At 49.5% G+C, this 24881-nt stretch overlaps 1 protein-coding gene across 2 annotated transcripts in view; it reads left to right on the top strand.

Annotated features, from left to right (window-relative positions):
- TSPAN5 (tetraspanin 5) overlaps positions 1-24881 on the top strand; it is a 160123-nt gene that overhangs the window by 121338 nt on the left and 13904 nt on the right. For both annotated transcript variants that reach the window (XM_079767387.1, XM_079767388.1), the window contains exon 2: positions 8809-8859. In XM_079767387.1, the coding sequence (XP_079623513.1) occupies positions 8809-8859 (51 nt within the window). The remainder of the gene's footprint in view (positions 1-8808; positions 8860-24881) is intronic.

Raw genomic sequence — 24881 nt, forward strand, 5'->3', positions numbered from 1 at the left:
TTAGGAGCCTCTTGGTTGCAAGTGACAAAAAGCCCTCGAAGTACTTGAGCTAAGATAGGAGCAGGGAGAGACGTATAATAGAGCCCCAGGGGCGTTGTGCGGGACCCAGGGTCAAGGACGGGTGGCCCGGGGCCTTGCGGATAAGGAGCAGGGAGGGGTCAGGAGTAGAAGTTACTTGTGGTCTTTCTTCTGCTTTCTACATCTGCATGGTATCTCCCCAGCACCCCCAGCCTGTTCTAGCTTAAGGGAGACTGAGGCTGGCAAAAGCCACTGCGTCCAAACCCCGTTTCCTGGGGTGGAGAGACTCTGCCTCAGCCTGGCGTTTGAGTCACATGTCCCACGTCAGCCTAGAGTGGGGCGGGGCCCCCTTTGCAAGCCTGGCTGCAGGGCTCCCCTAAGGGGGAGGGAAGTTTTTAAAAAAAAAGCGGTGGTGTAGTTTCAGAAGCTAGCCCAACCAGTATTGGTTATAATTTATATCCCACATTCCTCCAAAAGGATTTTTTTTTTTTTTAATTAGGTATAATGACGCCCAGCTGATGTGGCTCAGAGGTTGAACGTGGACCTATCAACCAAGAGTTCACCGCTTGATTCCCAGTCAGGGCACATACCTGAGTTGCTGGCTTGATCCCCAGATGGGGCATGCAGGTGGCAGCCGATCAATGTCTCTCTCTCATCGATGTTTCTGTCTCTCTCTCTCTTCCTCTCTCTGTAAAATCAATAAAATCATATTAAAAAAATAGGTACAGTGAAACCAGAACTTCTTTACTAAGGATGTCATATGAAAGGAGTGATAATGTTAGGGAAAGAGAGGATGCATCAGGAAGCCCTGATGGGAAGAAATTTATTTTAACGTGGGGCTTCCACATTTGTAGGTTTTTAGATTCTGGGGCCAATATGTTGAGAATTCCTGAACCAGGCAGCTAAAATAAATAGTAAAGATGTGAAATTAAACACGACCTTGGTATTCTGACTGGACTATCTTTTCATCGTTAATTTTCAGTGCGTGGGGATACTTGTGTCCACTGTGCCGGGAGGCGCCTCCAGCTGCTGTTGGGGAGGGAGAGGACTGACCGGAGGGCAGGTGCTGCTGTCCCTTAAATGTAAGGTGACCAGATCGTCCCGCTTTTGGACGATCTTTGGAAAGATTCTTTCCAAAAATAGGGACTTTTTTAAAACACCGTGGGACGCAGGACAAATTGTTAAAGATCGGTTTTGTCGATTTTTGACGATCTGGTCACCTTACTTAAATGGGCACATGCTCCCTGATTAACGGTCCCCGTCACTCCTGTGGTGTGAACCCAGGTCATGTCCCTCCTTAAAATCGTGTGTGTGTGTGTGTGTGTGTGTGTGTGTAGGGCAAATTAGGGTCCCTGGGGAGAGTGGCTCAGAAGTTCAGAGAGGGCCGCTGATCTCTGAGAGCGAGGATGTGTCCTCGTTTGGAGAAACAGGTCCAAACGTTGGGGGAGGCAGGCCGAGAAGTGCCTGAGGAAGGGGAGGGGACCGGCATGCATGCAGCACTGGCTGCACCAGGCACATGCTGGGCTCTGTGACTCTCAGCCAGGCCCATCATGATCACCGGGCCCCTGCCGTGGCTTTGTGCATTCCCTGGAGTGCCCTTGCTATCTGCAATTGACAGGTGACGACCATGGGCTCTAGGAAGTCGGGAAACCCTCCTGTGATTCTTCCCTTCCGGTAGAAACCACAGTTGTCACCCCAGCCTTCAAAGACCAACCCAGCCTAGCTCCTGTTACCCTTGCGCTGTGCACGCCGGCCCTCCTGCGGCGACTGTTCCTCCAGCGCGCCCGTGCACCCCCTCCTCCAGCCAGGCTGTTCCTTTGCCCGGAGCCCGGTTCCCTAATACCCATCGGTCAGCTCCTTCATCTCTGTCACATTTGCTCATCCAGCGCTTTCTTAATGGAGACTTGCCATGCCCGTTCTATTTTAACATTGCAGCAGCCGCCTCCATTCCAGTCCCTTCTGCTGCTCTCCTTCCCCACAGTGCTTCTCGGCTTCTAAAAGTCCGCGTAATCCATTCCTTTATGTTTCCTTGCCTTGCCTTTGCCTCCCCACACTCCGCAGCTGGAGTGTCTGTCAGCCATAGCGCAGGCTCTGTCCTCTGTTCTGGCTCCTGATTTATCCAAGCGTCTCGAGGGCTGCCCGGCTCCTAGTAGAGGATCAGGAAGTCTGTGCTGAATGAATGGAGAGCCTTCCCCGAGATCACAGCACCAGGCTGAGCTGCGGCCGGTGCACCAGCAGGCTGCGTGTGTTCAGAGCAGAGGGAGGAGGGTCTGGGCGAAGTGAAGTGAGGGAGGCTGGCCCAGCTCAGATGCGGAATGTCCTGTTTACAGGTTTGAGCTTTATCTGTTATCCCATCTTCTGTGGATTCTGGACAGTTTGCATGTGCAAACTGGGACACAGGGACCCAGTGGCAAAATTGGGATCGACTTTCTGAGCATTGACTTTTCCACCAGCCCAAGCTTCCTCCTTAGACCTGGCAAGAATTCTGCCCAGAGGCCTTTTATTCCTGAAATCAGTCCCTGCTCTATAAAGACAAGGGGTGTTTGTGTTAACATATGGGTGGACGGCCACACCTCACCCACCCCTGTCAGGGTGGGAGTGTTGTTCGCACTAAAGCGTCAGAAAAGATCTAGTAAAAAGAACACGTGTTGCAGTTTCAGAAAAATGCATCTTTCCTAATGGCCCTCTCTCGTTCCTCTCTTCTGTGCCAAATGTTTTCAATGCATCTCTCCTGTTTATTCAGGCAGAGCTTAAAATTTCAAAAAAAAAACACCAACAAACCCTTCATCAGAATGATGAAGGGATAACAATTCCACCCATTGTTATTTAAGATAATATTTTTGAGGCTCCAGTTGAGGTGAGAAGATTAATCTGACTTTTGTTTTCCTCCATCATGATTACATTGCTGCATTATTATTTTGAGTTTGTTCATGGAATTCTGGGCAGATGCCATTGATGTAATTGTTATTTTTTTTAAGTATTTAAGAGTTGTCTGTGAATTTTAATGTATACATAGATTAATTTTAATCTATACATAACTGCCCCCCCCCCCCGGTTTTGTTTTGTTTTTGTTTTTTTACTTTAGAGAGAGAGGAAGGGAGAGGGAGAGAGAAAGATCCATCGGTTGCCTTTTATATGCACCTCAACTGGGGATCGAATCCGCACCCAGGCACCTGCCCTGACTGGGAATCAAACCCAAGACCCTTCAGTGCACAGGATGACGCTCCAACCAACAGAGCCACACCGGCCAGTAACTGCTTCCTTTTATGAATAAAGGTAGTGGGTGGTGGTGGACATGTATATCGATTTTAAATAGTTTATTTTTTAAAGTATGCAAGCTGAAATTTGCTTCAAAGGAAATTCAGATAGCAGCCAAAATTACCCATGAAAGAAAACTGTCTTTCAGAAATGCCACTGGATCTCAAGCTAGTTACAAAATTAGCCCCGGAGAGTCATTTCTGGCAGAGAGGACATACGATGGAATTTGAAGAGCCATCCATGTGGAAGATGCTGGAATCACAGGCATTATCCCTAACACCTCCCTCTCCTTCACCCTTGCCCCCCTTCACCATATCCAGTCATCACTGAAAATGTCAGCTGTACTTCTAAATAGTTTTGCTTCCTTTTATTTCCCCACTACATTTCAGTCCAGGACATGATCAGTCTTGTCTGCATCCGTCTTGTCTCCTTACAGTCCCAGTGAATCTAATCTGTTTTGCAGCCCAGGTCATTATTTCTCCAAAGCTCAAATCTGATAATGACCAGACCCCTCACCCCACCGCAGCTCACTACACACAGGCGGCCCTTAAATGGCTTTCTGTCACTCTTAGGGCAATGCCGAGATTCCTTAATGTGGCTTACAGGGCCCTGCATGGGCCGGTTCCTGCTTGTACTCTAACTGCAGATCTGCCCTACCCTCTTCACTTCCCCATTCTCTGTGCACCAGCCACACCAGTCACCTTTTAGACTAGGAGTAGGGAACATCTGGCCCGCGGGTCGTAGAAGGCCCGAGAAATCATTTGGTCTGGCCCTGCCAAGGCAGGCATTAGGGGTGAGTTAATGAAATGTTTGACCAAATACAGCAGGCTAATTTTTAAGGTGATAATTTTGTATGGCCCACAAATGATGTTATAAATATCCAAATGGCCCTTGGCAGAAAAAAGGTTCCCCACCCCTCTGTTTTAGACCCTTTGACTTGCCATGCTACAGCCACCACAGCGTACATTTAGTGTGTACCTGCCCTTCCCTCTGCTGGAAATACTCTGCTTTTTTAAAAATTTTTGCCATTTAATGTCTTCTCATCCTGCAGACCTCAGTTCCTCCATCCCACTCAGAAAAGCCTTCCTGGGATGCTCTCTGGTCAGATCCCCTCTTATAGTCTCTATTGGCCTTACTTTCTTTTCCTTTATGGCGCCATCAAGGACAATTTTGCCTTCCATGCTTTGATGATTTGGTTACAATCTTACTGGACTGCAGGTTGACAGGGGGCAGAGACTGTATCTCATCTCATGTATCGCAAGAGAAAAGTAGTGTGCAGCACCAAGTAGGAGCTCAGGAATATTTGTTGAGGATTGTAGATGGATGGATGGATGGATGGATGGATGGATGGATGGACGGCTTCTCCAAGTACCCATTTTTGTGCCAGTTAGAACGGAGCGCAGGTTCATTTCCACGATGTTGGAGGCTCAGCAAGGACCAAAACAACAGATGGAGGAGGAGATCTTCCACTCCTCAGAGAAAAGGGGGCAGACGCGTCCCTCCTGGCATAGATACGCCATCACCCAGGTCTCCATCCTAGGTCCATTGTCCTCTCCCGCTTTAACTGAGCACCCGCTCTGCCGGCTCTGTTCCGCCACGCCCAGCAGGCTGCGGCAGCGTGCCACTCAGTGCACCCGGTGCCCCGAACACCTAGAAATTAAAGGAGCGATTTGGAGTGTCAGGACCAGAGTTTCAGTATAATTGTCCATCCGCTATTTGTCTGGACAAACGTTTTATAAGTACTATAATAGTTTCGCGCGTGGGCTGAGGAGTCATTTCCTGAGCATCCCAGCGCAGGCACCTGTGCGATGTTGGGAGCATTGCCTAAAGTGTCTAAGTCTCAGTTTCCTCATCTATAAAATGGTGATCATAGCAGCACCTGCCACATGGGGTTGTTGAGGGACCCTTCAGATCAGCATTGTTCAAGAGTAATAGTGCAAGCCACATAGATAACTTAAGGGTTGCAGTAACTGTATTTAAAAAAGGGAAATGAAACAAGTGAAATTAATTTTAATAATATATTTTGTTTCAGCCGATACATCAAAAGCTTTATCATTTCAACAGGGTAGTCAATAATAAAACAAGTATTAGTGAGATATTTTACATTGTTCTTATTCACATTAAGACTCTAGCTCATCTCAGTTGGAACTAGCCACATGTCAGAGGCTCCGTAGCCGGTGGCTACTACATTAGGCAGAGCTGTTGCAGCTCATTCATAAGAAACACATCGCCTAGTTCCTACTCGCATTCAACAAGTGTTGGCAAAATTATTGTTATTCCTTTTAAAACATCAAAACTCGGGTGGACAAACATTGGTGCTCGTGTTTGCATACATTGCCGTGTGGGAAGACGCGTCGGATCTGTCTTGCTGTTCCGCGGGAAGGAGGAGTTGCCTGTAAGTGTTCTCAGCTGTTCCCTCCCTGTGCGCGGGCCTCCTAATGAGGTCAGCTGGGAGGTTTATGGTCCTCCTTTCTGCGAGAGGTGGGAAGGGGGACTCTGAGTGCCTCGGTGCTGCGTGCCTGTCTCTGTTTTCTGGCTCCTCTCTGTTTAATTACATGGAGCTGGAACAACTTGATTCTAAAACAAAACACATGGGCTGAGAGTAAGCGGAGGACATTTGCTAGTGATGTAGCTGCGAAGGTATGTGCGTGAGGAGGCCCCGGCCCGCACCGCGCTCTTGCTTAGGTATTGAGTGCGATCCTTGTCTTTAAATCCAGGGTTTGTTCTCCAAGTTCTTAAACCTTTGTTTGGAAAGTCACGGTTAAAGCAGAACATATTGGCGCAAGATTATAAAGGAACAGTCTGTGAGTCTTCTTTTAAATCCTGAGTTTTTTCCCCTCTTTTTTTTTGTGGGAAACTATTGGTTTCCAATCCATGTATATGGTCTGTGAAAGCACAAGGGTTTTCCAAGTGGCAGGAAGAGAAAGGAGAACTTTATACAAAGAGGAGAAAGCTGACCCCCTGTGGAATTTCTCCGTTTTCTGTTTCCCTCCATGGCCCCAGGGTGGGGCATTTCTGTTCTTCCGCCAGTTCTCAGGCGAAGGGGAGGTTTTCGTCTCTTTCTACCCCAACTTCCCTTGGCTCCCTGGAGAGGGAATGTGTCATGTCCCGTTCTGATTCCATAGGATTCTCACCTGAATGTCGCAGCTTTCTGTGCCGTGGGGGAATGGGGGTTCATCAGGGCTGGAGAGGACATGCACTTCGATGTTAGACTTCCCTGGGCTCAGATCTCGGCGTTTCCAGCTGTGTGCCCCTGGGAGCCTCACTAACCTGTGCCTGCATTTCAAAATAAACTTGTTGTGATGCTAGAGAGAGAGACTGCCCACAAAGCACAGTGGCTGGTGAGGCACCGAGGGAAATAAATGTTAGCCATTTGGCAGGGCCCTCAGAGAGGTGAATGTCCCACCTCGTCGGCAGCAAGAAGCACAGCTGACGGCAGTGTCCTCTGCCACATCCGCCCACCTTGTCGTGATGCTGTGATTGATTAAATGCTGCCTCAGGGGAGACGGGAACATTTGTCCGAGAAGGGCTTTAGCGTTAGAGAGTCAGGCATCTCGTGGGATGCATTTGATGTCCTATGTGTGGAGCCAAGCGCTCGGTGCCTTCTAGGTGTGATGGGATCCTGTGTGTACTCCTGTCCCCTGTTACCCAGTTGTTCCAGGACCTAGAAATGAGAGAGAGAGAGAGAGAGAGAGAGAGAGAGAGAGAGAGAGAGAGAGAGAAACATGCTGAGTGACTTTATTTTTGTACCACAGAGCCCCAAGTACCTTGGGGGATGGCATCTTTGTGGTTTGGGGTCAGAAACGTGAAGTGAAGTAGCAATCTGACCCGGGCAGTAGAGAGGTTGACCATCGTTTTCCTGTTGGGATGTTGAAAACAAGAAATCTCGAGCAAACACTTCTCACATGTCTGAGAGCAAAAGAAGGAGGCAGGGGGTCCTCAGTTTTGGCCACGCCGGAGCTTTCCGTGCAGGAGCTCAGAACGTGTCGTGTAGCCTCGTGGCGGCGAAGCGGGGTCATTGCAGGGAGACTGGGGAAGTCCTGCTTTTAAAAACACCGCCCGCTTTCAGGGCGGTCCGCGGTTTGTGTGTTTTGGGTTCCCTTCCCTCTGCTCCCGCTGCTCGCCCAGCCCCTGTCGGCTTGTTAGCCGAAGCCTGAAGCCTGCGAAGTGTCACTGCCCGCAGCCAGCGGTGAAGGCCTCCCAGGTGGACGGCTCTCGGGTTTCCCTGGACCTGGGAGGAATGGCCACCCTCACTGTCCTTCTCCGCGCGCACTCCGCTCGGTGGACAGCTCTCCTGACATTTAGCTTAATCCAGATGTCAGTAAAATAAACAGTGGCTGCCGCCATCAGCCTGCTCCGCTCAGCCGCCCGTTCTTTCCCCGTCAGTGTTTGGACAGGAAATTCTGAGTTGCTAATGAAGGTGAGGAATGAGTCTTTCCTCGTGGCCATTTGCACGCAGTCTGATCACTGAGCGCTTAGTGGGTGGACAGCACTGTATAGTGTGTCATCACACCTGTTAACACCCTGATTATAAGCGACATTATTGTTTTTGGTATAGTCAAGGCAAAAAATACTATGAGGTACCATCGACTAAAAAAAAAATCTTTTATATATGTGGATGTATCATTTAAAAAATATTATTATTATTATTATTATTATTATTATTGCTTTAGAGAGAGGGGAAGGAGCGGGAGAGACAGATGGAAATATTGATGAGAGAGAAACATTGATTGGTTGCCTCCTGCATGCCCCCTGTTGGGGATGGAGCCCACAACCCAGGCATGTGCCCTGACTGGGGACTGAACTAGTAACCTTTTGATGAATGGGATGACACTCAATCCACTGAGCCACCCCAGCCTGGCAGAGGTACCATCGGTTTTAAGACACATCCCAATTTCACCTCACATGGTTACCTTTTGTGTGTGTGAGAGAGGGAACATTTATGTTCTATTCTTAGCAAATTTCAGTTATACAATACAGTGTTATGAACTGTAGTCACCACGTCAGACATCAGATTATCAGATCATATTCATCTTTTGACTGAAAGTTTGTACCCTTTTACCCATCTCTCCCTATTTCCCCCACCCCTGGAAACCACTTTTCTCCTCCCGTTTCTATGAGTTTGACTTGCTCATTTTTAGATTCCACATATAAGTGATGCCATGTGGTCTTTGTCCTCCTGGCTTGTTTCATGTAGCATCATGTCCTTCAGGTTTATTCGTGTGCTCCCACGTGGCAGGCTTTCCTCCTTTTTGAAGGCTGAATAATATGTCATTGCAATATATATACCCACTTTTTTTTTTTACCCAACCCTTTTTAATGCTGTAATAACTTTAATCAAGGGGGATTCTGATTTAGGTTTTTTTTTTCTTGTTTTTTTTTCTGTTAAAGACTGTTACTCAGATTTTAGAATAAATCAGTTTTCAGCCAGGTAAAGTGGCAAAAGAATTGATTGAAAACTTTCTAATTTATATTAGTAAAAACATGGTGTTTACTCTTATATTTACACTGCTTTCTCTCTTTCTTTTTCAGTTTCTGGGAATAGCATTTCTTGGAATTGGACTGTGGGCGTGGAATGAAAAAGTAAGTTGAATATCATAAAAATCACACATCTGGGTTGTTAGAGGCTGCACAATAATCTCTTTTTCCTCTTTGAAACCACAGAGTATAAAACAAACATGGTTTGGGGGGCTGGGTGAAAAGGTGAAGGGATTAAGTAAAACAAACAAAGAAACAACCCATAGACACAAACACCAGTATGGTGATTACCAGAGGGAAAGAGGTGTAGGGGGAGGTAGCAGAGGGTAAAAGGGGAATAAATGGTGATGGAAGTAAACTTGACTTTGTGTGGTGAAGACAGTGCAATATACAGATGATATATCATAGAATTGTACACCCGAAACGTATGTAAGTTTATTAACCAGTGTCACCCCAATACATTCAATAAAAAAACACACACAACAAAACAAACAAATATGGTTCTTTAAGGAACACGTTTTTGCAAGATAATGGCATATTTTAGGAATGGAGCCTAAACTGACCAGAATCCTATATAATAAAGAGGTAATATGCAAATTGACCATCACTCCAACACACAAGATGGCCTCCCCCATGTGGTCAAAGATGGCCACCACAAGGTGGCCGGCAGGGGAGGGCAGTTGTGGGCATTCAGGCCGGCAGGGGAGGGCAGTTAGTGGTGACCAGGCTGGCAGAGGAGGGCAGTTAGGGGCAATTGGGCTGGCAGGGGAGCAGTTAGGTATCGATCAGGCTGGCAAGGGAGTGGTTAGGGGTGATCAGGCTGGCAGGCAGAAGCGGTTAGGGGCGATCAGGCAGGCAGGTGAGCAGTTGGGAGCCAGCAGTCCTGGATTGTGAGAGGGATGTCTGACTGCCCGTTTAGGCCCGATCCCACTGGAGTGGGACATCCCTCGAGGGGTCCCAGATTGGAGAGGGTGCAGGCTGGGCTGAGGGACTCCCCTCCCCCGTGCACGAATTTCATGCACCGGGCCTCTAGTATCAAAATAATTACAGAAGTAACAGTACACGCGCACAACAGAGACTGCACATTGGAATCGTATCAGTGAGCCAGAGGTACGTGCTCCATGGAAGGTTTCCTCCTGGCACAGGAATTTCAATTATGCTCATTAATATCACTAAACTACCTGCAGCCTTCTTTCTCTTTTATTTATTTTTTAACCTTTTGGAAGCTTACTCAAGCCATAAAGATTATTATTATTATTTTTTTTAGTGTGAGTGTTATGTGATCAGCTGTAAGCATGTCCTGTGAAGGAAGCTGGATATCATTTGTGTTTGAATAGCAGATAAACTTATCATTAATGCTAAAGAATGTGAACACTTATCATTAGTGCTAAAGAATGAGAATACTGTCTGCTGATTGAAAGCATTTAGGAATATTCGAGACTTATGATCAAATACAGGAGAGTAAAAGGAAGAATCTGGAAACAGGGAGTGGCATGTTCTAGGCTGCAGTGAGGACACAGCGCCGGGCATTGTGTGCCAAGCAGCACCCTCGTGGCACCACGTCCCAGGGCACCCCTCCACGTGCCTCCCCTCCCATCCGCACCCGGTAATTTTCCTGCGTGACCTTCCCTACGGAGGCCAAGCACTGGGACTCTCCTTCTCCCTTGTTTGGTAGCGGAATCCTTGGCAGCATGTATCCGCCCTGGTGCTTGGCCACACCGAACAGCTTCATCATCTCCCACCTTGGAAGAAGGAGGGGTGGATGGGTTGGTTAAAAGTTGTAAACGAAGAGGTTGGCTTAAATTTCCCCAGAAGATTGTTCCCTTATCTCTGTGGTATGTCACCCTTTGAGCTAGACCAGAGCCCGAAGCCAAGAGTCTCTTTGAAGTGTTCTATGTGTTAAGGAGGGAGAGGAAAACTCAGCAAGTCCGGTAAACAAAAGCCCCTCCGAAGCCAGTAGGGATTTCCACCACTAAAACAATGTTCAGATAGACAGCATCAAGGGGTTTTGAAATGAAAGACCTTCTGTTTATTTACAAAATACTTCTGCGAAATGTCAGGAGGTTTACGTCAGGAGGTTTACGGAAAGTGAGCCACCTTCCAGGGCGGGGATTACTGATGAAGGGAGACGAGTTAAGTTCCCCAAACAGAGATGATTTTATCTCTAGAAACCTTTATGTTGAACACGGGCCTTCTCTTGGCTTAGGACTAGCTTCTGCCTCCATCCCCGGATTAGCTGGGAGATTTGTGTTGGTAGAAGCTCAGGAATTCTGCTTTTCGAAGCCCTCTGGTTGGCTCAGTGCTGGATCACACAGCTTTTTATAACTCTGCTTTAATGAGAGTCCAATTCCATCTGCTTTGAAAAGATGCTGGGAGGCATTAAATGAATGAATTGTCTAGTCTAGCAATAAACAGACAATTGGTTGTTTCGAAGGCTTTTTTCTCTCTTTGTGAAGTATAATTATCTTTTTGTTTCATCCGTTGCACCAAATGTCTCTTCTCTGATAAAATCACAAAATTCTAAAACTAGCAAATATCAGAGCAAGGGGGTGATGCGGTCTTTGGGGGTTGGGGGGTGCAGTATCAGTCCCTTCTTTGTCAGGGCCACGGGCAGTAAATGGAAAGTTTCTCTGGAGAGCTGACGTTACTTGGCCAAGGTCACCAGCTGCTGTGTAGCAGGCCTCTGTGTGCTGGGACCAGATGGAGGCGGCAGAGGGAGAGGACAGACAGCAACCCAATTTGGTGGGCCCTGCTGCACGCGGGCCCTGGACCTGGGGTGCGGCAGTGAGTGACACAGAGCCCCCGCCCCCCCCCCCTCCTCCGCGCCCCGAGCTTGCATTCCAGTGGGGGCGCTGTCAGGAAGCCGTCAACTCGCCGAGGATGTGTTCAGGCGCTGGTAAGTGCTGCTGAGAAATGTGAGCTGCAGGGTAAGGGCTGCTTAGAGGCCTCTTTTTGACAGAGTCCCTGGGAATGGCCTCCTGAGGAGGTGGCACTGGAGCAGAGACCTGGAGGAAGGAGGAGGGATCTGCAGAGGTCTGGGGGAATAGCATTCTGGGTAGAGGGCGGCCCTGAGTCAGAGACTTGGTGATTCCTAGGAATAGGAGGAAGGCCAGGAGGCCTGGAAGGAGGGAACAAGGGCAAGAAGAATAGAGGGTGTGGCAAGAGAGGCAAGCAGAAGCCCAGCAGGCAGGGTCCTGCAGAAGTTTGGGTGAGGGGAATATTGACAAGGGAGTGTCTAGAACTGGCTTTGATTTAAGGTGGCTCTGCTTGCTGTGTGGGAAAATAGCACAGCTTTGGGGCTGCACAGACCCGAGTTCAACACTGGCTTCTCCATTTACCACCCGGGTGACTCCGGGCAGCTGTGTGAGCTTCTCTGAGATCCCCTTTCCTTGTTTGTGCAGTGGGGACGCTAGCATCACCTCATAGGATCACTGTGCGGGTTAAAGGAGATGGCCCCCAAGACAGCGCCCGCTGTACAGTAAATGCTTCTCGGCGACATGGCTCCCTCCCCTGGACGCATGACTGTAGCGTGTCCACTCCTACACGGGGAGTGGGGCAGGATGGGGGCTTTGGAAGCTGCCTCCGATTTTAGGAGAGTTCCAGGTTCTGATTCATGGACCCCAGAGAATTGGTTTGGTTTGGGGGGCTCCTAAGGAGGATGTGATGTGCATCCATCACCTTGGTAACTGCAAAGGATGCTCTGTCAAAGCCCGTTGGGTTAACGTCTCAGCTGGACCAGGCCTCTGACAGGATAAGGTTGGAGGTGAAACACAGCCAGCCACGGGTGGTGGGCGGCCTGCACCTGCGGGCGGTAACTCCAGCCTGTGAGTCAGTAAGTAACCCCCGCACCGGGGAGAGAGCAGGGACATTTACTTGAAAGGAAGCCTGGGGGCAAGTCTCTGAACTGGGTCACAGCTGGAAGGGTCAGATTTCATACACATTTCTATGTGCACTGCAGAAACATTGGAGGCACACATTATCATGCCTCAGACTTACTTAATTCCAGGCCAAGTTTTAAACAAGGGGGCTAATATTACTATTGACTGTTACACGTAATAATTAAATAATTCATTTCTAAATTCCAAATCGCCTGTGACGATGCAGAGGTTGACTGCGTCTCCAGAGAAAACTGGTTTACGTGCAGCTTTTCAGAAATAACAGGAGCTGCTGTGTCAGAAGGAACATTAGCAGTTATGTGGCATGAGCTGCTGTTGCACAGCAGGCCCGGTGGCATCCAGCCAGGATCAGTTCTTTCATCCAAGTAACGTTTGTTGAGCACGTAGCATGGGGACGGGCTCGCGCTGGACTCCGGGATGCAATTCCTCTGGGAATTTCCAGTCCAGGAAGGGCGCACATCGATGTGTAAAATGTATCCATGTACGCATAAAATGTTGTAATAAGTGCTCACTTGAAGTGTAAGTTTAACAGTTCCTACGGCAGAGTACTCACCACTTCTGCCTCTTTGGGTTACCCTTACTGTTGGAAAGACCTTCCTGGCACCAAAGTAGACCCATGTTCTCGTAGTTTGCACTCATAGGTTGTTGGATCCCACAAAATCAGTCCTTCTCCGGATTGGCCCTTGAGGTGTTCAGGGTGGAGTCCTGGTTTCTTCTGAGTTTCTTGGCTAAACACCTGCTCCTCTTTGGGTGGAGTCCCTTCAACATCTTGGTTATGCTCCTCTGACCCCCGTCGTCTCATGTGTCCTGTGAACCATGGAGAGAGAGCTTTAGGGGACATGGAGCACATGCTGGGTTATGTCCCCAGGGGTCGCGCTGTTGACCCCAGAGAGTTCAAGTGGGTCTCAGATTCAGCTAGGTTTACGCTCTCCAGAGTCAGTGGAGGGTTCCACATTCACCCAGCTGCCATCCAGCACATTCCCCATGCCACTTAGCGTGGTGTTAGCTGTATGTTTTGATCAACCTGCTCCCTCAATGCCTTCCTCTGTGCAGGCCTTCCTCTAGCGCTTCCTCCCTGTCCCCGCTGGGGACGTCCTGCAGGTCTGCGTGCACATGGATGCTCTGTGTCCCAAGCCTCCTAGATTATTCTGATTGCCGTCAAGCTTAGTTATCACTGATCAAAGCCGCGGTTGTGTTGAGCAGGCCAAGGACAGAGCCCGATGACATGTCACTAGACATTTCCTTTGGGGTTGACACTCATTCGCTTACATGTGCCCCTGGGTGTCATCAGTCAAGCAGTTTCTAATCCATCTACTTGTCATTACATCAGATTGTATTTCTGCATCTTGTCTTTATATAGATAGACCTTAGCCTTCACTTGATCTCTGATTAACCAGCCTCGGGACTTAGTTGAACCTGCCACTTCCGTATTGAACCCATCTGGGTCATGGAGCACATCATTTTGTCATCCCGGTACTCAGCAACCCTTACAGGAAAGCAAGGTCCAAGGCACGGTTTATCGGTCCTCGCTTCCTGAAACACTCTCCTCACTTGGCCTCCAAGATCTCCCACACTCCTCATGGGCAGTGCCTCCTCACGCTCCTTTGCTAATTCCAGCTCACCTCTTTGACCTCTACATTTTGCAGAGCCCCAGGCTCGGTCCTAGGACTTCTGCTCTAGGAGGTCGCATCCAGGCTTGGGGCTTTAAATGCCATCTAACACTGATGACTTTCAAATTGAGATCTTTGGTCCCGACCTCATTTAAACTCCGGACTTGGACTTGGATAGTCCGTAGCCTGCCTATCATCTCCACTTAAATGCCCAATGGGCTTTTGAAACTTAGCAACCCAAACCAGCACTCCTGAAGTCCTCGCCTCCACCCCCACCCCTGCTCTTCTCAATTGCAAGTGTTCTTCCACTTGCTCAGGTGTTTAGACACTTTTCTTTCTCTTCTCTTATGTCACGTCCAATCTGTTAGCAAATACTGTCAGCTCTACTTTGGAAGTATGTAGATAATCTGATTTCTTCTCACCATCTCTATCTACTGTTACCCCTGGACCTAAGCTGCCACCACATCTTGCTTGCATGGCTCAGGCCCATCTCTAGGCAGCAGCCAGAGCGGTCCTTTTAAAATGTAAGGCAGGTTCTGTCACTTCTCCCCTCCAAACCCTCCAGTGAACTTATCATCTCACTCAAAGCAGTATGTGGTGCCCCATTACTTCTGGGCTCTTATTTCCCACACTGTGCCCTCCCCTGCTGCCCTCTAGCCCCTCTCATCATCTTGCTGTTCCTCCAAAATCTCAAACATAACTCACCACCCCAGGGCCTTTGCACGTGCTCTTTACTCTCTGGTATGCTCTCCCCCAGAGATCCACTTTCCTTTACCTCCTGTCTGCCCAGATGTCACCTTTGTCCAGAGGCCTTCCTGGCTTATTTAAAGCAGCCACTCTCACCCACCCTGGGCCTTCCTTCTTCCTTGTGTTTCTCCCCTTGTGTTCTCAGAGGACTTACCACGTATGTGATAAGTTTATTGCTGCCTTTTCCCACTAAGAAGTCAGCTCTGTGAGGGTGGAGGCTTTTGTTTATTTCTATACTCCAGTACCTAGAACATTAACTGGCACAAAAAATATTGATTGCGAAAGAAAGATTGAGCAAAGGGATGATGAAAGCATTCTTTTCAACCCTGGCTATTTTGTGGCCTGTCTGGTTCATGTACTGAAGTCAGTATTTGCCTCAGATCTCTCGTCAGCACATTATATTAACAGCATGAAGGGAAGTAAAATGACATGTGGTTTCTGATGTGGGCTCTGATAGTGGTACAGTGGTAGGAACAACGAATCCACTAATTCTGGGTGTCAGGAAAGAAAAGAACCATGCGTTTCTGGCATTAAAATGAGAATCTGTACATGGTTGTCGCAGTTTGTGGAGAAATTAGAGGCACCTCTCCTTTCCCCTTTTGCCCAACGTTTTTGCGTTTGACTTAATCTTTCGGTGGAGACGCGAGGCGGAGGGATGGATCACTGACAGCCTCCCAGGGGAGGTGCTGCCTGCAGAGGGGCTGCGGGCCAGGGGACACTGCGCTTTTCAGAGCAGGAAGAGTGCCCTTCACTGGCCTTCAGTGTGCGTTCGGGGTTCTACTGTTCCTCCTGGCCGCCCCCTGGCCCCCCTCCGCTCCCTCCCCCCCCAACACACACACAGCACAGGCCCACCAGGCGGATGGAGGGTATAAACTGGCCTGAAAACTCCTTGAGGGCAGGAGCCTGTGTTCCTTGCCCTTCTGTGCTCAGTTCTGGAGCCACGCCTCCCACACCATGGATGCCCAGAGGGTGTGTGACTAAATGAGAGAATATGCAGAAAAACCTCACGTTGTAGAAGACCACACACGATCAATAGCTCTTCACACAGGGGTTTCATTTTCACTTCTGGGATCTCTGAACCTAGGATTAAACTTGTAGAGAAGGATGCCGGCTGTTTCGGAGGCGAGGAGATCGAGCCCAGAGAAGTTACCCTGGGAGTCTGACCCTCTTCCCCAGTCCCCTCTCCTGTCCCCATCAGCCTCCCTCGCATTCACCCGGCTGGGCTCCGAGGGGAACAGGGAGCCAGTGGCTGGAAGGAAAGGGCTGGCATTTTCCTAACTCCAGTGGGGGGTGGGGGATGGGAGTCGGAAGAGCTGCAGCCCCATCTTGCTCTTCTCCATGGCTTTCCTGGGGCTACTACCCTCCAGGATCCTCCCCCCCACACCCGCCCCACTGACTGTAATTGTAGGTCTCACTTTGGAACCTTCTAGTTGCTTCCTGTCACCATCGTACAGCAGGCTCACTTTGGAAGAGCTCCCTGTTTTTCCAAGAAGGCACATTAGGGAAATGAGGCTCAGTGACCCAGGCAGTTCCTCGAAGGAGGGGTCCCGTTCCCACAGCCTGCAGGAGGCGGTGGGTGGCAGTGCCTACTCCGTCACTGGAACAGAGAGATACATGCCTGGCTCTGAGGCTGCTTTACGGAGACATTCCTGAGATGCTGAAAATACTTCTTTGAAGCTTTTATTTTAGTGACTGAAATGGTGTAAGTTGGTCTGCATCTCTCTTCCTCAGTTATCGAAGTCATCCCTTCAAGTTCCCTGTTGTAGCCAAAAACCTAAAAACCAAACCGCCTTGCTCAGTACCTGGAAAGCTAGTGGATGACCTGGCATGCTGTCCCGGTTGGACAGTGAGAATTTACATGTTCTCTTTCTGTATGTCCCTCAGGGTTTTTTTTTAGGAATGAAAATCAGGTGGGGTCAAAAGTTCAGCGACTTTGTGGTTCGTTCTCAGGTACCCCAGTCCTACTCTCATGTGAAGGCACAGGTCCAGGCCCAGTTATTACACAGGGCTGGAGAAAAACCCCCAAACCTAACTTTGGGTCAAAACATTCTCCCTTGGGCCCCTGACGAGGGGAGCAGGGCGAGGCCTCCTTCCCTGCTTCCTCCTGCCGCCCCGCCCCCCACACCAGATGCTCCTCTGCCCACTTCCTTCCAGGGCAGGGTGGGGGCGGGGCTCTGCCATCTGGCCTGGCAGATGGTAAAGGGGTGATGTCTGGTCTTCGTGGAGCTCCTGCAGGTCCTCTGCCCAGTGGTTCCCGGGAGCTCGGTGCGTGCCACGGTTCCCGCGGCCGCCAGCTGCCCCGCTCAGATCTGGCCTCCCCGCCAGGGCTCTGTGAGCTCCGTGAGCAGGACCAGCGACGGGACCTGGCGCCCGGGCCTCCCTGCAGCTGCTGGGTTGCCGGCTCTCGTGGAGGCCTGTGGGATGGCCGCCCTCCCCCAAGGCAGGCTGCAACCACTTGTGGCAGGAAAGGATGACTGTTAGTCTCACTGGTGACCTTTTATGAGGAGAGAAAACGGGAGACCACGTGTCTTTAGAGCGGCTGGTCTTCCTCTCGAGTCTGGGCCAGCCCTGAGTGATGCTGCCCCCACACCCTTGCACCCCCACCTCCCTGCCCCCTTCCCCTCCCCCCCCCCCCCCCCCATGGCCAGTGTCTAGCGAGCTCCCTTTGGTTCATGTCCCAAGCTCTCTCTCTGGGCTCGGCAGCCATTCCTCAGCCAGGTGGGGGGTTGGGGGTGTGCAGGGTGGTTTGCCCTCTGGGGAGGTCTTTGATGAAGGTTTAGGGCAGGTTTTCCTGCGGTCTGTCCCAGGTTGGTCTTCCTGTGGACACCGTCACAAACCTCACCTCCAGCTCCAGGACCCCTCCTCTCTGAGGAGCTCATTTTCTTCAAAATGTCCTGTTTGCCATCCGTTGTCAAGTAGGGCGATGCTTCTCTGCCTCTAGGAAAGCTGTTGCCTTTAGCCAGGGGGGTCTGGGTGAGGAGGGTGGGAGAGCCAGGCTGAGGTCTCATCCATCTCAGGGGGCGCATCTCGCCTGGCGTGGGGCGCGCATTCCGCAGGCCCGTGTCTGCTTCTCATCCAGCAGCTGGAAGGAATGTGCTTGTGGAGGCCAAAGCAGAGGAGCCCCAGACCTGGGGGGCTAATTAGGGCTATTTTTGCATTTCTTTTCCGTGTGTGTGTGTGTGTGTGTGTGTGTGTGTGTGTGTAGAGAAGGAACTGAAGCTTACCAGGTGGCACACGGAGGCGGCGCTGTGCTGGGTGGAACAAACCGCAGACACTCCCGAGGTTTATCGGTGCGACGATCTGCAGCTTCGCTTGCCTTCTCGTTGCTGCACGTGCACAGAAGCTCTCCCAAGGAGAAGAGTTATGCTCAGCACATGGTCCTTTTGTGTGGAGCCTGGGGAAGAGGCTGCTTGCATCCCCGAGGTCACTGACTGTCTGAGGGCTGTGGGGGAGATGCAGGTTGGCGGGAAGAGGGGATGATTTTTCATTCTTTCTGAAACATACAATGTTCATGAAACCATTGGACCGGGAGGTCTCCCAGGACCGGGACACGGCTCAGCGACTCGGCAGCAGTGACTCTTCGGGGACCCGTGTGCCCAGTCGGGTCCTCCGCAGCGGAGGGTCGGCTCTTGGGTCAGGGTGCCACCGACCCGGTGACGTGGCTGCTCAGTGTGCTCACCACGGCTGGCTGACTTCTCGCTGCTCTTTCTCCCCCTCTGCGTGCTCCTAGCTTCCACCCCTCAGGGCTGTCTTCTTCTCTGGGCTTTTGCTCACTTGTGGATTCTCCCTTCTGCCTTTACTCTGAGCGTCTGAGTGACTGCCAAGTCAGTTCCTCCATCTCCGTTAGGCATGACATTGGGTGTGGCCAGGGCAAGTTGGGTGAGCACCTGCCATGTGTTCCTATAGCAGCTTATGTCTTCCTCTTGGTCTAGTACCGTGGTCTGCAAACTGCGGCTCGCGAGCCACATGCGGCTCTTTGGCCCCTTGAGTGTGGCTTTTCCACAAAATACCACAGCCTGGGCGAGTCTATTTTGAAGAAGTGGCGTTGGAAGAAGTTTAAGTTTAAAAAATTTGGCTCTCAAAAGAAATTTCAGTCGTTGTACTGTTGATATTTGGCTCTGTTGACTAATGAGTTTGCCGACCACTGGTCTAGTAGAACAATACAATGGGGATGAACTTGGATTGAATTCTTACTGTGTGCCAAGCACTTAGCATAGTATTTGTATTTACTTGCATATTTCCTCCATCCTCAGAATAAGCTTATGACATGGGGTGCCGTTTCACCCACGTGGAAATTGAGGCGTAGGCAGGTTTGGTAACTTGCCCAAGATCACACAGGTTGTAAGTAGCAGAACTAGGCTTTGGCACAAGGTGTCTGTATTATAATGCCCTGTCTGTCTCTGCCCCACATCCAGGCCTGACCAGGTGACCCTCTCATGTGTTTCAGGAGACAGGGGAAGTGGTAGGAGCCAGGCGGGCTTGAGTGCTATACAGGGTGGTTAGTGCAGGATGCAGTGCTCTCAGCCACACCCAGAGCCAGCTTGTCGAAGGGGCTGAACTATTAGTCCCACTTCTACTGTGATGGACACACATCCACATGTTTGTTGGCTCCCTAAACTCTGTTATAATGATACTAGAGGCCTTCGTGCACCAATGGGGTCCCTCAGTGACGCATTCGTGCACCAGTGGGGTCCCTCAGCCTGGCCTGCAGGATCGGACCAAAACTGGCTCTGGGACATCCCCGAGGGGTCCCAGATTGCAAGAGGGCCAGGCTGAGGGACCCCACAATTGGGGCCAGGGAGGGACACGGGAGGTTGGCCAGCCAGGGAGGGCCCGCAGGAGGGCTCCAGGGCTTGTCTGGCCCATCTCGCTCAGTCCCGATTGGCTGGACCCCAGCAACAAGCTAACCTACCAGTTGGAGTGTCTGCCCCCTCGTGGTCAGTGCATGTCATAGCGACTGGTCGACTAGTCAGCTGTCTTGCCCTCTGGTGGTCAGTGCATGTCATAGCGAGCAGTTGAGCGGCCTTAGCATATCATTAGCATATTACGCTTTGATTGGTTGAACGGACTACTGGATGACTGGACACTTAGCATATTAGGCTTTTATTATATAGGATGGCCTTAGGCATGTTCCCTTACTGTGTTCCTCTTTAGACACATGCTAAGTTCTGAGATCTGTCTAGTTCTGAATGGATAATGGAAACCACCTATTTTCACCAGAGGATCACTCTTCAAAACAAATTAGCCATTCCACAAAAGCCCATTTGTGGAATGGCTAATTTGCTGAATATATGCGTTTCTATCAACTTTTAAAATGGGCTAGTAGTCATTTCACCTGTATAGCAGCACTCTGTTCTTTTGATTTGTTTTTGCCTCCGCTGCCTGGCGCAGCCACAGGTGTAGCCTTAGATGACTGTGGGGCAGAAGAATATGGATATGGGAACATACAGTGTGGATACATGACTATAATCTTAATGTAGCAATGAAGAATCTATATGCAGGAAGTCCTCTGATGTTCTTGAGTCTGTAGTATTTGAATGAATTTTTCTTGTGACCTGCAGTCTTGGTCTCTGGCGCTCTCTCTCAGTCTTCCCCTTTCTGTCTCCGCGAGTGCTGTTCAGAATTCTGCTTTCACGTCAGCCAAAGGAAAAGAAGAAAGGAATCAGTACACGCAGCTAATTGCTCTGCTTCTCCTCCATTTATCCTCATTCCAATTCGATTCCACTTCATGGGATATGTGCAGACTTCCCACAAAGTCCCGCGTCCTCGCCCTCCCCGTTTCCCAGGGCTTAGCTGCAGGGTGCACGCCGAGAAGAGCCTCCCGCTGCGATACAGATGCCGGCTCCCTGTGCGCCCTGCTCCCACACGCAGCAGGTCTGGGTACAGCAGGGAGTAGCCAAGGAACATTTTGCATTTCTTTATCTCCCAGCAAATTTGAGTTCTAATAAGTTGGCATTTAAACCCAAGGACTGAACATTCAAGTTTAGATGGAGAGTTGGAGCTTAGATCATGCATTATTTGTCAGTGACATAGACAAAGCACCTCAAAGTTCCATCCGGAACTCATGTCCTTATTGATGCTGAATTGCTAGTGAGTCAACGTGCAGGAAAGCTGTTTACACCGGCTTACTGGTTATGTTGACTGGAAATATCAGCCAGCCGAGTAAAGGGAGCACCCCCCCCCCCCCCCCCGATACTTTATTTCCAGCATGAAGTGTGAGCTCCAGTTTTGGTCACAAGTGTGTGTGTGTGTGTGTGTGTGTGTGTGTGTGTGTGTGTGTGTACGCGTACCTGTGTAGGTGCATCCATGCAGCACTCACATGTAGTTTATCCAAAGTGGCGGTTGTATTGTGCAGGGCTCCCCGGGTGCAAAGACAGACCCAAAGGGAACCAGCTCGTCCAATCAAGGGGTTTTCACCTGTGGTCAGTCCAGGGATTATAATACGGTTAGAATTTTCCCTTCCTCCCAATTTTTTGTTTCTTTGTAAGTCCTGGCTTTCTATATCTCACTACAGACTGACTTTTTCCACGTGATGAAGTGCATACTGCAGGTGGCTCCAGAATTTGACATTTCACAATCTCGGCCACGGGAGAGGGATGTCTGTTCTAACCCTGGTTTCCAAGGAAGGGCATGCAGGCTGCCTGCTCTCACAGAGGCACGGGGTCATGTGAGAGCGGGTGCTCGAGGGCTCATGGAGTGGATGTGGGGGAGAAGGAATTCTTACAAGAAGGGGGAATGTGGTTCCCCAAAGGAGAGGGTGGTGCCCACAGGTTCCCAGCAGACAAGGTGTCTGCTGGTGGTGGTCTTACACATTCCTGAGGACTTACCTCGAATGCGTGTCTATTTTAAATCACTTGGCAGACTTAACTGTAATCTTAGATTTTTTTTTTCTTCCAGCTTCTTGTCAACTACAAGCTTTAATTATAATTACTCTTTGGTAGGCATGTTCTAGCACTTCTGATTCATTTGTCAAATTGAGCTTAACACAATTACAAAGTCTAGGGAGAGCCCATCTTGAAGGCCACAGAAGGCTCAGCTGTCATTTTGGTAATCCAGTCTCTGTGGCCAGGATTCTGTTCAGCTCCCCCTGCATCTCCCTGTGCTGTCAGAAACAGTGAGACTGCCTGCCCTTCGGTAAATAGTTGGTAAACACTGCACAGGTGAGAGAGTCCAGCTTTCTCATCTCCATCTAGGTAAGTGGTCCTAACCACAAGCACATTTGGGCATTGGGCGTTGACTTCCATACTTGGTGTTTTAAGATTTGAGTTAGTTTTCAGCTGATCCAGTAAAAACAAAGTTCTTGGTCGTCCTGTGCTTTGCACAGTGTCATTGCCCACACCCGCTCCGTATCTGTCTCCAGCCCTGCCTTTTGCCAGAATTTAGGATTAAGTGAGGAGATCTGCAGTCCAGACAGGCCCCCCAAGGATTGTCATTTCCATGGAAACAGCGGAAGTCCTGGCAATTAAAACTGAACCTGCAGGCTGGGGAGAGTAGAAGTACGAAAATGAGTTCATGTGAGAAGCCAAATTCTCATCCTCCAGATGAAACCCGAAGAGGACAGGTGATCCCGGAGTCTGCTGCCAGCTGGGATCCGACCGTCTTGCCTGTGGGGCGGGCGTGTCTTGGCGTTTCGGGCACAGGTGTGTTTGCCAGCTTGCTCGGTTTGCCAGAGTTGCCCGGATAACTGTCCTTGTGATTCAGAGAGCTCTGTGTGTGCAGCCGTGGGTCACAGAGGAGTAGGAACAATCTGATCTCTTTTTATTTTATTTTAAATTTTTTATTGATTTTAGAGAGAAAGGGAGAGATAGAAACATCAACAATGAGAGAATCATTGATTGCTGCCTCCTGCATGTCCCGCACTAGGGTTTGAGCCCGAAACCCAGGCATGTGCCCTGATCGGGAATTGAACCGTGACCTCCTGGTTCATAGGTCAACGCTCAACCCCTGAGCCACGCTGTCCAGGTGCATACTTGAGTGTGAATCCCAACTTAAAAGCCTGTTAAAAATGGATGAAATCATAGAATAGTCTTAAAGTTGGAAGGAACATAGAAGTCAGTAAGTTCCAGCTTCCGATCCAGGGTGGGAACCGGTCCTGGAGCCCCTCCGACAGACGTTCCCAGCTCGGTCCTGAGGGGAAGCCATGGCTCACAGGCGGCCTCTCTCACCGTTGCTGGGACGTGCTGGTATTTCTAGCCTCTGGTGGTGGAATTTCTAGCTGGTGGTGGTGTATTTTTGTATCTTACCACCCCCCCCACCCCCCCGCCGCCTCCACCTCCAGCATTCAGAGTTCAGAGCTAGGAAATTCTAAGAACACAAGATTGTATTAAAACACTGGTCTCTGCATCCTGGTGAAGGGTGTGGTTGTCTTTTGTGATGTCATCCCAGAAGTTAGTGAATCCACCCTACATTCCTATGTGCTTTCATAATCTCTCAACCCTTCATCTGTGATTTATTTAAAGCAGGCGTCCTCAAACAACGGCCCGCGGGCCACATGTGGGTGTTTTTGCCGTTTTGTTTTTTTACTTCAAAATAATATATGTGCAGTGTGCATAGGAATTTGTTCATAGTTTTTTTTAAACTATAGTCTGGCCCTCCAACGGTCTGAGGGACAGTGAACTGGCCCCCTGTTTAAAAAGTTTGAGGACCCCTGATTTAAAGCATTGGCCTTTTTCATAAGGTTTAAGTTGTACATTCTAAGACTTCTTAATTCCTCATCTGTTCTAGATTAATAGCCTATTATTGTTCTTAAGGTGTTGCTCCCCTCGCCCCTAACACACACCATACCCTTGTCCAAATGTTCCTACTACCTTTAAAGGGGCTAACACGGCTCCCAGAGGCGGGCATTGATCAGTGCTGACTGGGACGTGCTTGGATGCAAGTACCTGGCTCCCACTTGATAGAATAAGAGCAGTGAAGTAGACAATCTTTTCCGGGTCCAAAACAATAGCTGTATGACCTTAGCTGTATGGTCGCCAAACCTCTCTAGGTTCCATTTTCCTCAAAGTATAAAATCAGATGAATACTTTGTATTCTTCCGGGTTATTGCGAGCGCTGTGAAAACAAGTTATTTAATATTAAGACTGTATAGCAAACTATACCATGACATACTGTGGGGATTTTGAGAGTTCAAAAATAACTTAAAAGAAAATATGGATGATGAGACGGGGTATTTAGCACTCACATACATCCAGTTTCAAAATAACAGTAGTTGGTGTCTATAGGAAGGAATAGTACATTTGTACCTTGTATTTTAGAGGAAAAATAATCTCATAATTCCTAACATAGTTTTGGGTGATATGTGACGTGGTCCCATTAAGGGAGAAAGGCTTTCAGGAAGGAAGTGGCATTGTTTGGGGAGAAATGAAATCACTCGGGGTTCCTGTGATCGGAGAATAAAAGGGTTGAAACCCAGGGAGTGGCTGTTGATTTGTAAATCGTTTAAATCCCATTCTCAGCTTTGAGGATCTGAGCCTGACAGGGTCTCCTGTGAAGCTCCAGGGTGGATCCTGAGGTGCAGTGTTTCCCTGGGAAACTTCTAGGGGCTCGTGTCTGGGCCTGGCCACGGTGTGAGCGTGAAGAGTCCCTGTTTCCTGAGAAATGCCAAGGGCTCAAAGCAGGCACTTGTCCGATCCGCATGTCCTGGGACTGAAGGACGGCTCCTCTTCCTGGGTATTAGGAGGTGTTTTTCTTTTTCCTCCCCCTTTAAAAAGTGTTATCTTTAAATCATAGTTTACATTCAGTATTATTTTGTATTAGTTTCAGGTGTGCAGGGGGCGTGTTTTTCTCACACACCTGTTTCTTACCACAGACCACTGATGTGTGGGGACAGCGAAAGCAGAGGTAATTTCCACATCTCCATGCACGGTCTAACAGT

Source organism: Cnephaeus nilssonii (genome assembly GCF_951640355.1).
Source record: "Cnephaeus nilssonii genome assembly, chromosome: 1".
Lineage (NCBI taxonomy): Eukaryota > Metazoa > Chordata > Mammalia > Chiroptera > Vespertilionidae > Cnephaeus > Cnephaeus nilssonii.